General features: G+C 39.3%; 1 protein-coding gene across 1 annotated transcript in view; it reads left to right on the forward strand.

Annotated features, from left to right (window-relative positions):
• The window catches only part of LOC110104719 (ATP-dependent Clp protease proteolytic subunit 5, chloroplastic), a 30,908-nt gene that overhangs the window by 4,580 nt on the left and 10,551 nt on the right, over nt 1-15,777 (forward strand). The window contains exons 5-7 of the mRNA XM_020833947.2: nt 34-81; nt 287-332; nt 426-498. Coding sequence (XP_020689606.1) covers nt 34-81; nt 287-332; nt 426-498 — 167 coding nt within the window. The remainder of the gene's footprint in view (nt 1-33; nt 82-286; nt 333-425; nt 499-15,777) is intronic.

Consider the following 15,777-nt stretch of genomic DNA (forward strand, 5'->3'; position numbering starts at 1 on the left):
TGTGGCGGTGCGGTCGATGATGACATGGCCAATATAATTGTAGCACAGCTTCTTTATCTTGATGCAGTTGATCCTGCGAAGGTATCTTCATATATTTTCCTTATTCTGTAGCTTTTTTTTTGTCTGAATCACTCTTTTTTATCCTGTATTCCACCTCAAGCTTGAACTTCAAGGTAGTCTTAATGGCTTCCCAAGTTGTCATTTTGGGCGTGTTTACAATGTTATCATATATTTACATTCTGTCTTTTGAATGTCATTAAGGTTTATTATCTATTGTGCTTAATAGGACATTGTCATGTATGTGAACTCTCCTGGAGGATCAGTAACAGCTGGTAAGTTGTTTCCTCATCTTCCTGTAATAAGTTTGATCCACACATTAACTATTGGTTAATTTGCACACTCAAATAATTCATGGTTCTTATTAGGTATGGCAATTTTCGATACAATGAGGCATATTCGTCCGAATGTTTCCACTGTATGTGTTGGATTAGCAGCCAGGTATCCAATTTATGGTCTTATCTCTTGTATGGTAGCTTCATACCAACATGTAGTCTTACATATTCTTGCAACAAGTCATTTGAGTGAACATAGATGCATAAAATTAAGAGATTCATACTGTCATACATGCAAGTATTCATTTGCATTGAAAGAGCATAAATTGAAGAAAGTAATTGGCTTTATATTTCAAGAGTGCTCAGCATTTTTATTCTGAGCTGAAAATTTTCTACCAAAACTAAGATTTATCCTATGATTTTTGTTTAAACCTACCTGACTCTTTAGTGCATCGTGTATGGTGCGTGCAAACTATATTTTAAAATTGGATGTGTTGTGTTGTATTTTAGTCCAACTTTAGCAATTTTATTCCTTTGGGCTATCTTAGAGGTGCGAGTTTTCTGTAAAGTTAGGGAAAAGGAAATAATATTCAGTTGTTTTTCCTCCAATATTTGTTCTCTTTCTTCTCTCCCTCTCCCCCTCTACATTCAAGAAGGACATTTTCCTCCAAGATGCCAAAAATCTGGTATCAGAGCTAGGTGGAGGTGGAGGAAGCTTCTTGTAGTCAAGAAAGAAAGATGAGGAGGTTGGGTTGCTGGTGTCGCACGCAAGAGGAACTGGGGTGTAGTCATGCAAGTCACATGGACCTTGGCTGTGCAATCGCAATCACAGTCGCAGTCGGACAGCATGAGCACAAGCATTGGATGGGCTTGCAGGGCCGGGGGTGGACACGCAGGGCATGTGGTGGACAGGAGCCGCCTGAGCGGTTTCACACGGAAGGAGAGGAGCATGCAGGCGAAGATGGGCTAGGAGCAAGAAATCACGGACACACACGGTTGAACACTCACAGGCAGACCCGTGCGTACACGCGTGTGGTACAAACACAAGGTACGGGGCTGGGTGGATGCACTGTGCAGGCATGTGGGAGTCATACGCGGGAAGGCGTGCAGTGCACACGAGATCACTCGGGGAGTTGGGTGCGTCGTTCACGACAGATGAGCGGGGCACACACATCTCTCAGGGCTTAGTGCGTGGGGCGCGATAAGGTGTGGGGTGCAGTGCACGAGGTGCGGCAGGGCGCAAGGCGAGGCTTGGTGCATGCGGTGCAGTTGAGTTGCCTGGGAGCTTGGAGCGGGTGTAAGAGTCGCAACCATTGCGTAGGATGCTTGGTGGTAGGACATGGGTGTTCACACATGTTGGTCATGTTCAGGAGTCGCGTGCGGACGATGGAGTCAGACTGGAGTTCTGGGTCACGGATGGGAGGCTCGCATAAGGGCAAGGCTTGGGCTGTTTGGTCGGAACGCTTGATTCATGTGGGATTCAGAGCATGGAAATGAGAGTTAACTAAAGTGATGGTCCGATGGAGGTTTATTTTGTTAAAACATTGTAAAATTGGACTAAGGTGATGATTTTTGTATTTTGGTCCAATTTTAAGAATTTTGTTCCTTTGGTCTTTCTTAACAACTTGATAGTGTTATAAATAGAGGTTTGAGTTTTTTGCAAAGTTGGGGAAAATGAAATAATATTTAGTTGTTTTTCCCTCCAATATATGTTCTCTCTCTTCCCTCCCTCTCTCCCTCTACATTCAAGAAGGACATCTTCCTCCAAGATCCCAACATGTTGAAATTTGGTATTGGAATCAAACTACGTAGAGTATGTTGGTAGTCTTGTACCAAATATTAGACACAGTGTACAACACTTCTTTCAAAGCGTCTGTGGTCAATCTTTACATTCCATACAAAAAATTTAGCTACAAGTGCTGTTTTTAGTTGTACATCTTATTTCAAATTTTTGTTATCGATAAACTATTGATTCGTGAACTTAGTTGATATGGATGGATATCAGACCCGTAGATTTTGAATCCGGAACTGACGAGGATGAGTATGTAAAAAAAAAAGAGGAGAATGAGTATGCAACCCTTCTTCACCAACCCTACATGCCAAAGGGTGTTGCACTAAGTTCCAATAACAAAAGCTATGGTTTTTTAATCACTGATAGATTAGTGAGGTTAGGAGGATCACTTGGTTTTCAATTTGAGCGTGGAAGGAAAAATATGAAGAGACCTTTGTAGGGTTTCTAGTTGTCCTCTTATGCTAGGGAACCTTGATCTTGAGGTTTTCTTATATACCACGAGTTTGATAAAGAGAATAAACTATTTTCTGTTAGCCCAGTCATCAGACTGGCCTGCTTCTATGCGAGGCGGAACAAAGCTCACCTCTCGAACCGCAAGGACCAACAAAGCCTATTAGGAAAGATTTAGGGATATTTTAGGAGGGAAATTTGAAAGTAGGGGTTGTTTATAGATTTATTTTTAGATTGTATGCATTAAATAGTTTATTTTTCAAGAGTTAGGGCATCTGGAATTTGACAAAAATTTGAGATATTTCTTGGGTTTTGTTTGGGCTCTAGCGGCATCTATAGAATGGGAGAGCCGGATTCTCCTCTCCAATTAAAGATCCATTGTATCTTGTTGCTTTTCTTTTATTATTATCATTCAAAAAGTTCTTCTCTAATTTAATTCATCCAAGTTTTCTCAATCATGGTTATTGCAAAGTGCTGAAATTAAATTTCAGCAAAGGAGAGCATAGGAGATTCTTGTTTCCTACTAGAGTTTCCTATCTTTTTCCTTCTAATGAAATGAATCTGAGTTCTCCCAAATCTTCTCTTCTTCTCTCCATTGTTACTGGCTTTATCTATCAGCAAAAGCTGCTGATTCCTCTCATAGCTGGCCTTACCAGCAGCCAAAAGTCACAGCCTGCAAGTGGAGGAATCTGTTTGTTGCTTTCAATATGATCTCCTTAGAAGCCTGCTGGACGTTGAATTTCTTGTTGTTGCTAATTTCAGAACTCGTACAGGTCTTGATTCAAATTCTGCAAGGGAGGAAAAATAGTATCGCAAGTTTGTTTGTTGTTTGCTATTTCTACATCAATTAAAGGGCAAAAGCAGTGAAAATTACTTGTTCAGAACTACAACGAAAAACTTAGAATAAAAAGAAAATATTTCCTACAGGGTGCAAAAATTGTGGGAGGTATCTTTAATTGATTCATTGATCGTTAGGATTCTGATAGGAAACACTTGAAGATCTCAATTATTTCCTATCAATCTTAAAAAAACAGCGAGAATTCTCCACAAAAATCCACACAAAAACAGGAAAACAATAGATAATTTGTAATATTTGATGAAATGGAAACAGAAAAATACCAAGATACAATTGATCCTCTATTCGAGAGGAGGATCTTTTTCTCCCAAATCTCTAGACACAGCTAGAGCCCAAAGGAAAACCTAAAATCTAAGAGATCTCAAATTTCAGCCAAATTCAAGATGAAATTGATGTAAAACGTACATGCGAAGATGAACTAATTAATGAATTTGCACGCTTAATATTTATAGCACAACAATTATAAACTTTATGTTGATTTTGAACGACAAAAGAAAACACGAAGAGCGGTAAGACAGGTTTAGGCTAAATCACATGCATAAATGTTAAGATCGTAAAACAGTCAATTTAATCCAACATTGCATGCATGAATGATTTTCAACAATAAATTCCAATGCTAACAATAAGATTAGGCACTATGCAAGAATCACTCACTCAACTCTCTAGTTATCTAAGTTTTAGCGGGGAAGAATTAGCATGATCGTTGTGAGTCAAAATATAACCACGATTGAGGAATAAACTACGAAGATAAGTGAATTGGAGAAAGAGTTTACCTAAAGAAGGGGAGTTACGATGCTCCGGTGTGGTTGATTATGAGCTTGGGGAAGAGTGAACAACAACTTCAGGGTTGGACGCCTTCACGATGGCGATCAGAGACGTTCTGGACAGCGGGAAAGTCATGGAAGGTCAACAAAATGGCTGGACAGCAGCTAGGGACGACTTAGACAGCGGCAATGAAAGTCGGGGCAGCAATTTGGCACTTGAAATAATTCTAGACAGCAACTTCGCAGACCTGGACAGCAGTTCCAGCACTTGGAAACTTCAAAGAAATAGAAGATATGAAGCTTCGACGGTTGTTTGGGTGCTGGAGAGGAAGAGGACGGCAACCAATAACCTTCTTGGTGTTGTGGGCAACAATCTGAACCTTCAAGACAGCACACGAAGATTCCCCGACCGGCTGAACAACAGGAAGAGAAGCAGAATTTCTCTGGACAACAATTGGCAGAGTCTGGACAACAGCTTTCAAAGCTCCAATATTCAGGTTCAGCTTAGGGAACCTGTCCAGGGATCTGAACAATAAGCTAGAGAGGGGAGTTTCAGTGATTTCCTCTTGTTGGATGCATAGGCACTTGGATAATAAAGTGGAAAAGTAGGCGGGCAGCTATGTAGATGATCTTGGAGTTAATTTCCGTTGCTTATGTGGCATGTTAGCAATTTAAAATTAATTAGAAGGTGGGGAGATGAAGTTTTAGTAAATCTGAAATTAATTTCAGATTACGTGAATTCGGAGGGAAAGAATTTGAATTTTGAATTCAAACTCTCATTGAAAGGAATTAAGTGTAAGGGAGGTATTGTGGGAGATAATGAGGGAGTATTAATAGAGAGCAATTAATGAAAATTGGAGAGAGAATGTATGAGGGAGAGGGGGCTGGCCATGTAGAGAGGAGAGAGAGGGGTTTGTGATTAATATGTGGGCTCCAAGGAAGTTAATGCAATTATAATCAAATATGAAATTAATTTCAGATTTGATTCAAAGTAATAAAAAACTTCCTAATGGAACTTAACTCACATAGGAAGGAATTTTGAAATTCAAAATAAATTGATTACCAACAAGGATTCCCTCCTAAATCACATAGAGATAATTTAGGAAAGTATTTATGATAGAATTTGAATTTCAAAATTCGAATTTGAAGGATTATGGTGGGTGGGCCGGCGGGTGGAACAAGTGGAGGGGGAGAGGGGAGGGCTGGCCGGCAGCCGGACTTGTGGCTGGCGGTTTGGGGCGGCTAAGGGGGAGGTGAACCAGTGAAGGTGGGCTCGGTTTTGTGAGAAGGGGACGGGGACGGGGAGTTGGAGGCCGGCGGGTGGGAAGATTGGGGAGGGGATTCGATGCAAGAAAAAAAAAAAGAAAATAAAAGTAAAGAAAGATTAGACAACCGCGAACCTTGGAATCCACCAAGATTGACGGGTATTGCTTTTGCCACACTTGGGCCTCTCCTCTCACGAACTCACTAAGAGATCATCAAAAGAGAGAAAACTTAGAACTCACAAAGAGATCCATAAGCACATGCTAAAAATTTCATATTAATCATATATCTTCCCCTCTCCAAGAGGAGGGAGACGGCTTAAATAGCCAAATACATGAAGGAAAATAAAAAGGCACAATTGCCCAGGGCAAACGTAAGACAAAGCCCTCAAGTGAGGGTAGAAAGGGAAAAAGAATCATAACAAATCAAATACATAAAATATATCAAAATAAATAGACACGATCGTAGCAGTTGATCTTCGATGTCCTCATCAGTCTCCCCAGGTAGGAGAAAACTCGACTTCGTCGAGTGGGTGTCTCAAGAATTCTCGGGCATCTGGGTCGATTTGCCATAGCTCCTCGTGCTCTGACCGTGTATCCTCTGACTCTAGTTTACCTCTCCACCTTATCATATATCTTCTTCGTCCCCCCTCTTTTGTGGGAATAATATCATCACTGAGAATCATGTCATCCTTCTCCGCTATAGGTATTTTGGGAGTATTTTGGGAGTGGAGGTAGGCTTGGGGTTTTCACAAGGTGGGGTCACACAAGGCTTAATTTGCAGTGTATGTGGGGTTTAAACTCTGGACCTTCATAGGCTACTATATCTACTATGTTAGAAAAGGAATGAATATTGAACTCTGCAAGCAGATCCACCATGTAAGCATTATCATTGATTTCTTCGACTATTTTACATGATCCCGCACTTCTAGTATGTAATTCCCGGACAAGTCCATACCATCACTGAATTACCAACCTCAAAAGTTTTACATTGTCGTTTAAATTCAGCATGAAGCCTATAATTATTATTGTTCGATTCAATTAGGCGTGCAATTTCCTTAAGTAGTTCATGCATATGCGATGTAAATGCGGTATGTTTTATGCGAAATCATGTGTCCAAAATTCAAAACTCAAGAAGACAAATGATATAGGAAAAATGTGATGCAAGAGATTTGATATGCAGGACGAATGAATTGTGGATCCACACACAAATTTAAAACAGATAAAAATTTCGGAAGACAACAGACTACAAAAACACACATAAGCACACTAACTCACAAGCACACATAGATAGGAACAAAGATGGATCCGTCACAAAATGAGAGGACATAAATTTTTGTATTTAAGGGAACTGGTGTAGGAGGAGCAATGAAGACATCCTTAGCTAAAAGGGCATCTCCACAGGGAGTCTCAGCTAGGGTCACAGACAGTCTCCTAGCGACGGTAGAGTAATCTAACAAAGTCATCCAACAAGGAGAGAGATGGTCCTTTACAATGAAGGACAAGGATATCGAGGGCATAATGTAGGAATCAAGAATATGATAAGACGATGGGTCATGACTCAGTACCACAGTAGGATTGCCCAAAGAGTTACTAGCGGGTATGGGACTCAAGAAATGGGGTAGAGTATCCATAACAGAATTGGGCACAACAGTTAGAAATGTGACATGAAAGTATGGGCTAAGACTCTCTCTAACACTAAGGTCGGTGAGATAAGTCCAATCAAGAGAGGTACACTCTGTCAAATGTAAATCTAAAGGAGCAACCCCTAAAATAGATTCCAATAAGACAAGAGGATGTTTATTGTTCAAATTAGGCTCAAAATCTTTCAGATTCAAATTACTATCTTCCAAACTCATATTACTATCCTCAATAGGATCCCTAAGTCAATGGATTCGGGGTCACTTAAATCAGGGTTTAATTCAGGTAGTAACTTCAATTGACTCACTTCCAATTTGAAATTATCCACATTGCCATCAGAATTATTCAAAATTAAATCAGAATTATTCGGAGTCATCTCAGTAATTAATATCAATTTTTTTCAAAATCAAATTAATATCGTCCAGGCAGACCTTATCCAAAGGGATATCATTAATGAGATTAGACTCCAGATGGGCTAAGGTATCAAGGTTAAAAGGTTCTAAAACTCCTAAATCATGGTTTAGGTCAGGCATGGAGTCTAATTCAATCACTTCAGTTTCATCCTCAAAGAAGTCCTCGTTATCATTAATATCATTTGCATCCACGAAATGGATGCACTCAGTTTTAGGTTCAGAGGACTTTTTCTTGTTAACACATTTCTTTATTAAAATTAGGGGTGTCAATATTGGACACGACCCGAAAACCCGACTCGAACCCAACACATAAATTTCGGGTTCGGATCAACCCGAACCCAAATCGGGTCAGGTTTGGGTTAGAGATTTCAACCCGTTTGTAAAACCTGGTCGGGTTCGAGTTGACCCGAAAACCCGGAATCAACCCAGTTTGACCCGGGTTCGTGTCATTCATGTCCGCGTCCATTCCGTCGCGTCGTCTGCGCCTCTGCGGTTTGTCGAGTCGTCTGCAGCTGTCGGGTTCGACGTCGCGTCCGCGGTTGGCTGTCTGGATCAAGACTTGAGAGGCTCAAGCGGTAAAGCCCATAGGGCATTCCGGAACCGGATCCGCCGTCCGCCCGTCCGGTCGCACCGTGTGACTCGCACGCCCGCAAACGGACTAACGAAGTCACCGACTCACCGCGTTCGCCAGCCATACTCATAGACGAAGGTCTCCGCCAGCAGTTGCGTCCGCCGCCGGTCCGTTCGCCAGCTATTTCGCGCGCTTGTTCAGCCAAATCGCGGAAATCCGGGTCTGGTCGGGTTTGCAAAAACGTGTTAGGTTCGGGTTGACCCGAATAGTGCTGGGTCAGTTTTGGGCTCGACCCGAACTCGACCCGTGACCCGAAATTGACACACCTAATTAAAATCACACTTGCAGGGTCAAGGACTGGGGAGGCTAAAGGTTGACTGGGATGACTAGAAGTCGGTCCAAGTGGGGAGTCATATGAGATTGATCCAACAGAAGACCCAATAACGGGTCGTCCATTAAGGCTAGGAGAAAACCTATGGGGTGTGGTAGCATCCCTTATGTTACTAAAGGAAGGGTGGTCTCGACCACAGTAATGTCCACGGTTTGTTCCAACAAAAGAGGTAGGGTGGTGCTCTAGATGGCGATCATTGGTAGAGGGTCCTTATTTTAAATTAAGTTTTCGCCTCATGTCTTTCCAAGTAGGGTATTCACCGCGAGACTCTTTATGATCTTCCAATCTTATCCAAAATTGAAGAGCCTGACCTTTGAGGTGAGACTTAGAGATGCTAACTTGGTGGGACTCAGGGATATGACGTGATTCAATAGTCCTCTAATTGTCTAACCCATTCCCTAAAGTAGCAAGGGTCCGAGGAACCATCAAAGGTGGGTAAACGGTAAGGTGACTCTAAGTGAGGTCGTTGAGGCTTTAGGCTCAGGTCTAGGTTGATAAGCTGAGTGGGGCATCTTCTGACTAGCATGATTGACCAAATGAGGCACGTACTTAGAGTGGGGAGAGTCAACATGTTCCTCATTTGTGGTTTTAGTTAGAGAGCCTACAAGACTAACTAGGCTATCTAACTTATTTTGAAATCCTATCGAGTCCATTGGAAAGTGCTAAGTGATGCTTAAAGAAGAATGGGCGTAAGGGATATCATTTAGACACTAAGTTAGGCTCACTTAGACTCACTAAAGGGTGCAGAAAATTTTTGGACAGCAAGCTAAGCTAGTGGTTTAAGTCACCTAGTCGCTTAGGAAGGTTGCTAAGACTTGGACAGCACAAAGACACTAAATGAACTGCTCCTAAAGCAACTAAATGGTGCAGATTTTGTGTGGACAGCAAACCACAGTTGTTGGGAAAGTTGCCTAAATGTTTAGGATGGATTTTAGGATGTGGACAGCACTTAAACACTTAAGAAGTTAGCTTACAACTCACTAAACGAGTGCAGTAAAACAGTGGACAGCAAAATAAAACATTGATGCAAAAGAATAATGCGATCGTATGCATGTAAACAAGCTAATGGATAGTTAAGTAGACTCCTAGGATGCATCTAACACATGTAATGCATGCTAGCCATGCTCTGATACCAATATGATGTAAAACGTACATGCGAAGATGAACTAATTAATGAATTTGCACGCTTAATATTTATAGCACAACAATTATAAACTTTATGTTGATTTTGAACAACAAAAGAAAATACGAAGAGCGGTAAGACAAGTTTAGGCTAAATCACATGCATAAAGGTTAAGATCGTAAAACAGTCAATTTAATCCAACATTGCATGCATGAATGGTTTTCAACAATAAATTTCAATGCTAACAATAAGATTAGGCACTATGAAAGAATCCCTCACTCAATTGTCTAGTTATCTAAGCTTTAGCGGGGAAGAATTAGCATGATTGTTGTGAGTCAAAATATAACCACGATTGAGGAATAAACTACGAAGATAAGTGAATTGGAGGAAGTGTTTACCCAAAGAAGGGGAGTTACGATGTTCCGGTGTGGTCGATTATGAGCTCGGGGAAGAGTGAACAGCAATTTCAGGGTTGGAAGCCTTCACGATGGCGATCAGAGACCTTCTGGACAGCGGGAAAGTCATGGAAGGTCAACAAAATGGCTGGACAGCAGCTAGGGATGACTTAGACAGCGGCAATGAAGGTCGGGACAGCAATTTGGTACTTGAAATAATTCTGGACAGCAACTTCGCAGACCTGGACAGCAGTTCCAGCACTTTGAAACTCCAAATAAATAGAAGATATGAAGCTTCGACGGCTGTTTGGGTGCTGGAGAGGAAGTGGACGGCAACCAATAACCTTCTTGGTGTTGTGGGCAGCAATCTGAACCTTCAAGACAGCACACGAAGATTCCCCGACCTGCTGAACAGCAGGTAAGAGAAGCAGAATTTCTCTGGACAGTAATTGGCAGAGTCTGGAAGGCTCCAATATTCAGGTTCAGCTTAGGGAACCTATCCAGGGATCTGGACAGTAAGCTAGAGAGGGGAGTTTCAGCGATTTCCTCTTGTTGGATGCACAGGCACTTGGATAATGAAGTGGAAAAGTAGGCAGGCAGCTATGGAGATGATCTTGGAGTTAATTTCCCTTGCTTATGTGGCATGTTAGCAATTTCAAATTAATTAGGAGGGGAGATGGAGGGAAAGAATTTGAATTTTGAATTCAAACTCTCATTGAAAGGAACTAAGTGTGAGGGAGGAATTGTGGGAGATAATGAGGGAGTATTAATAGAGAGCAATTAATGAAAATTGGAGAGAGAAAGTATGAGGGAGAGGGGGCTGGCCATGTAGAGAGGAGAGAGAGGTGTTTGTGATTAATATGTGGGCCCCGAGGAAGTTAATGCAATTATAATCAAATCTGAAATTAATTTCAGATTTGATTCAAGTAATAAGAAACTTTCTAATGGAACTTAACTCACATAGGAAGGAGTTTTGAAATTCAAAATAAATTGATTGCCAACAAGGATTCCCTCCTAAATCACATAGAGATAATTTAGGAAAGTATTTATGATAGAATTTGAATTTCAAAATTCGAATTTGAAGGATTATGGTGGGTGGGCCGGCGGGTGGAACAAGTGGAGGGGGAGAGGGGAGGGCTGGCCGGCGGCCGGACTTGTGGCTGGCGGTTTGGGGCGGCTAAGTGGGCGGTGGACCAGTGAAGGTGGTCTCGGTTTTGTGAGGAGAGGACAGGGACGGGGAGTTGGAGGCCGGCGGGTGGGAAGATTGGGGAGGGGATTCGATGCAAGAAAAAAAAAAAGAAAATAAAAGAAAAGAAAGATAATAGAACCGCGAACCTTGGAATCCATCAAGATTGACGGGTATTGCTTTTGCCCCACTTGGGCCTCTCCTCTCACGAACTCACTAAGAGATCATCCAAAGAGAGAAACTTAGAACTCACAAAGAGATCCATAAGCACAAACTGAAAATTTCATATTAATCATCATCCCCTCTCTAAGAGGAGGGAGAATGCTTAAATAGCCAAATACATGAAGGAAAATAAAAATACACAATTGCCCCTAGGGCAAATATAAGATAAAGCCCTCAAGTGAGGGTAGAAAAGTAAAAAGAATACTAATAAATCAAATACATAAAATATATCAAAATAAATAGACATGATCGTCGCCGTTGATCTTCGATGTCCTCATCAAAATAGCCAATAAGTAAAAAAATGTATTGTAAAACTTATGCAGAATCTATGAAAATCATTAAACGACTTCTCAAATTGAGCAATGCAGGTACACATATATAATAAATACCAAGAAGTGATATCTTCTTTCTTTTGCACAATAGCAAATTTCCTTTCATTCACTTTATTGGCCAGACCATGTAAATTTAGAGAGCTTTATAGGATTTAAATTCAAGTTTTTTCTTGAATTTGATATAGCTTCTTTTGTTAACTCCTTGTAGCCAAGCATGCTCCATGTACTAACTTTTGGACTCAAATTTGGGCTATATGTGTCTAAATCTAAAGATAGCCCTTTTAGCCTGCCTACTTGTCTTGACTAATTGATTAACCAAACTCAAATTACAGGGAAACACCTCCCAAATCATGGCTTCCTTTATGAGTTCAATTTCTTTTATCAAATGAGCATTAATTATAAAGTAGATAAATTTTGTATGCTGTCTTCTAGTGGTGTAGATGATACTGTAGCCAACTTAATCTAATTGTATAAGTTGGAAAGGCTGGCTACCTTTAGGAATTTTGCAACAATATTTCCTTGGCAATTCAATAAGTATTTCAAGTTTACTCACTTATTCTTTCGATCGTTTATGAATTGAGTTGAAGGAGGATCTTGTTTGACCATGTATAGGATTGGATTTCCTTGACCTAGTTTCCACACACTACATCCTACTGTTAGCAATCTACACGTTCTGATACCCACTTGATTTGAATCAAACCTTAAGATTTTGGATTCAGGAAGAATGTTTATAACAATCCTTTTTCTCCAACTTAGGTTGTAAATGGTAGGTGTAGTATGTTCTAGTTAACGAAAGCTATGCATGGCTTTGATTCTTGGAACACCGATGGATTACCAAGGATAAGAGGGTAGCCTGATTAATAATTTGAATGCAAAAGGAAAAATATAAAGAGATCCTTGAAGGGTTTCAATGATCCTCTTGAAGTGAGGAATCTTAATCTTGAGTTCTCCTTATTGTGTTACAAGTCGATCGAAGTAAAACAAATTATTTATGTATAAGTAAAACTAAAAGAGTGGTATGCTCAGGGGTGGAGCTAGAATTTTTTTCTTGAGGGGACACAAATTATCGAATTGAAAAATATCCTCAATTTTTTTCATCCAGGCTTGAAACCGACATTGGCTGTTTAAAAATTCGGTTTAGAATTGTCATTATAAAAAAGATTGAATATATGATAATAAAAAAAACTTATAATTGAGAATGTTAGCTGTTTATATTCTTCTTACATGTTATTTATAGTATTGAAGTGGATGTTTAGTCTACATGAATAATTCCAATAAATTGCTCAATAACACAACCTTTTTTATCAACATAACACAATGCAATAACAACGTATTCCTGAATTGATATATCCGTTATTCATCTGATAAAATTGTGAATAAATCATTACTTATTTCTATATGATTTTGTTTGACATGTGTATTGGTATAATCATATAAAATTTCATGTTTATCTTCTTCAACTTTGCTTTTAAAACATCTCATATCTAATTTGAATAAAAAAAGTAGTTTACAAACTTATAAAAAGTCATTGATCAATTTTGTATCATGTATAATAAAGTATAAAAAAATCATTGATCAATTTTGTATCATGTATAATGACATAATAAAGTATAAAAAATAATATTAATTTGTTAACTTGTTTCGATACTTTTCAATCTTCTCACAAATATAGATGGTTCCAAATTATTGAAATAATGCCATTTTAATAAACTGACAATGAAAAAGAATTTGAATTTTCATTAAAAAAAACATCATAAGAAAGATATAATATTTATTTAATTAGAGTGAAAGAGAGAAAGAGAGGAATAAAATTACTATTAATATTTTTAATTCACACAAAATTGATTAAATCTATATTTTCAAAAATTATTAAAACCTGCTCATTCTAAATCTTGAAGTAGGACAAAGATTACAAAATTCTGTTGCTTTAACACAAAAATTAAAACAAGGGAGCTAAAATTATGTGATGAAAGGAGGGAGGTCACAACCTTCCAATTTTCTTCGTTCAAATATGAGGTGGGGAGACGGTGGATGTTAGTTTTGTGTGGAATTTGATTGTTTCGATCAATCGAGTTATACTGTTGTCTAATACCTCAATTCTATTGGTCAAGCTCGCCGAGGGGTTGCAGGGGGTCCTCCCCATGGTTGGGTTTAGGTGCTTTGTACCTAATATATATATTTTTTTCATACAATCACTTAGTGTTACAACGCTATGTACCCGAGCATTGCAGCACTATATAGTTTGTTTGGAGACAGAAAGAGCAAAGCACTGCGGCACTCGAAATCCCTATGTTGCGGTGTTGTCAATGAGCATTGAGATGCTATCAAACAAACTAAAGACAAAGAGTGGAGCATCACGGAGCTCCAAACTTGGTGGTTTGAGTCAGGCTTGACAGTTTACTTTCTCATTTTTCATGAAGTGTTGCGCCCTTGGTTGTTTTGTGGGTTTCTCTTTATTTGTTCTTGTATGAGAACATTGTAAGAGTGAAGATAGACAAGGAGAGAGTGAGAGAAAGAGATTTGTACAAAATTTTTCTAATTTACATAGTGAATTTCTTGGTGTGGTGTGGCTCAGTTTTTTTTTTTCGGTTTCGAGTTTTTTCACATTAAATTATGGTCTTCTTTTGCTACATTTTCTCTTTCTCGTACGTTCTTCAGTTCGAGTGGGAGTGATGGTTGATGAAACAAGATATAAGATTAAGAAGTTCAACGGTTCGAACTTTGTTACTTTGCATTCTGGAAGATGCAAGTTGAATATTTATTATACCAGAAAAGTTATATTTGTCATTGGATGGAATCACTAAGAAGCCAGGTTCAATGACTATGGAGGAGTTGGAGGTTCTATGGTTGATGAAACAAGATATAAGATTAAGAAGTTCAACGGTTCGAACTTTGTTACTTTGCATTCTGGAAGATGCAAGTTGAATATTTATTATACCAGAAAAGTTATATTTGTCATTGGATGGAATCACTAAGAAGCCAGGTTCAATGACTATGGAGGAGTTGGAGGTTCTTGGCTGAACAACTCTAGGTTTGATTTGACTTTCACTTTTCTCTTTTGTTGCCTTTAACATTGTAAATGAGAAGATTGCATACAATCTCATGACTGGATTGACTAAGATGTACGAGAAGCCGTTGGCCTCAAACAAAGTGGTCTAGATTAAGAAATGATTCAATATGAAGATGTTAAACATCACTTCAATGGCATAATATCTGAATAATATGACCACTATGATGAGTCAATTGTATTCAGTTAATGTCAAGTTTGATGATGAGGTGAAAGTGTTGTTGTTGTTATCTTCATCGCCTGATAGCGAGGATGGGATAGTCACTGTTATAAGTAATTGTTTAGGCAGTTCAAAGCAACGTTTTAAAAGGCGAAATCGGGAATCGAGGCGTTTTGGCTAAGCGAGGCGAGGCGTAAGCCTCGAGGCGGATCGAGGCGTAAGCCTAAAAAATGATAAAAATAAAGTAATTAAGAGTGCGTAATTAACAGTGCCGAGCATGTACCGCTCGGTACTGAGCATGTACCGCTTGGAACTGAGCGGTACTGGCTCGGTACCGAGCATGTACTGAGCAATATAGAGCATGTACCTAGTGGTACTGGCTTGATACCGAGCGTGTACCTAGTGGTACCGAGCATGTATCGCTCAGTACCGAGCATATACTTGCTCAGTACCGAGCGGTACTGGCTCGGTACCGAGCATGTACTGAGCGATACAAGCTACTCAATAATTATTATTAATACTATTAATTATATATTTAATAATATATATTTTAATTTATATTAACTAGGCTAATTATATTAATATTTAATTAATAATTATATTACTAATTAGTCAATTAATTTATGCACTAATTATACTATTAAGTATTTAATTAATTTGCTTAATTATTAATATTTAAATTATATTAATTAAGTTAATCAATAATAACTTAGCTGCGTCTAGGGTTTGCCTTTCATCTTCTCTTTTCGTCCTTGTTGTTCGGCTTCGTTGCTTCATAGGTGTAGAGATTACACGCGTCGCTTCTTTGGCTCCTTTGTGG

Source organism: Dendrobium catenatum, unplaced genomic scaffold (assembly GCF_001605985.2).
Source record: "Dendrobium catenatum unplaced genomic scaffold, ASM160598v2 fragScaff_scaffold_133, whole genome shotgun sequence".
Lineage (NCBI taxonomy): Eukaryota > Viridiplantae > Streptophyta > Magnoliopsida > Asparagales > Orchidaceae > Dendrobium > Dendrobium catenatum.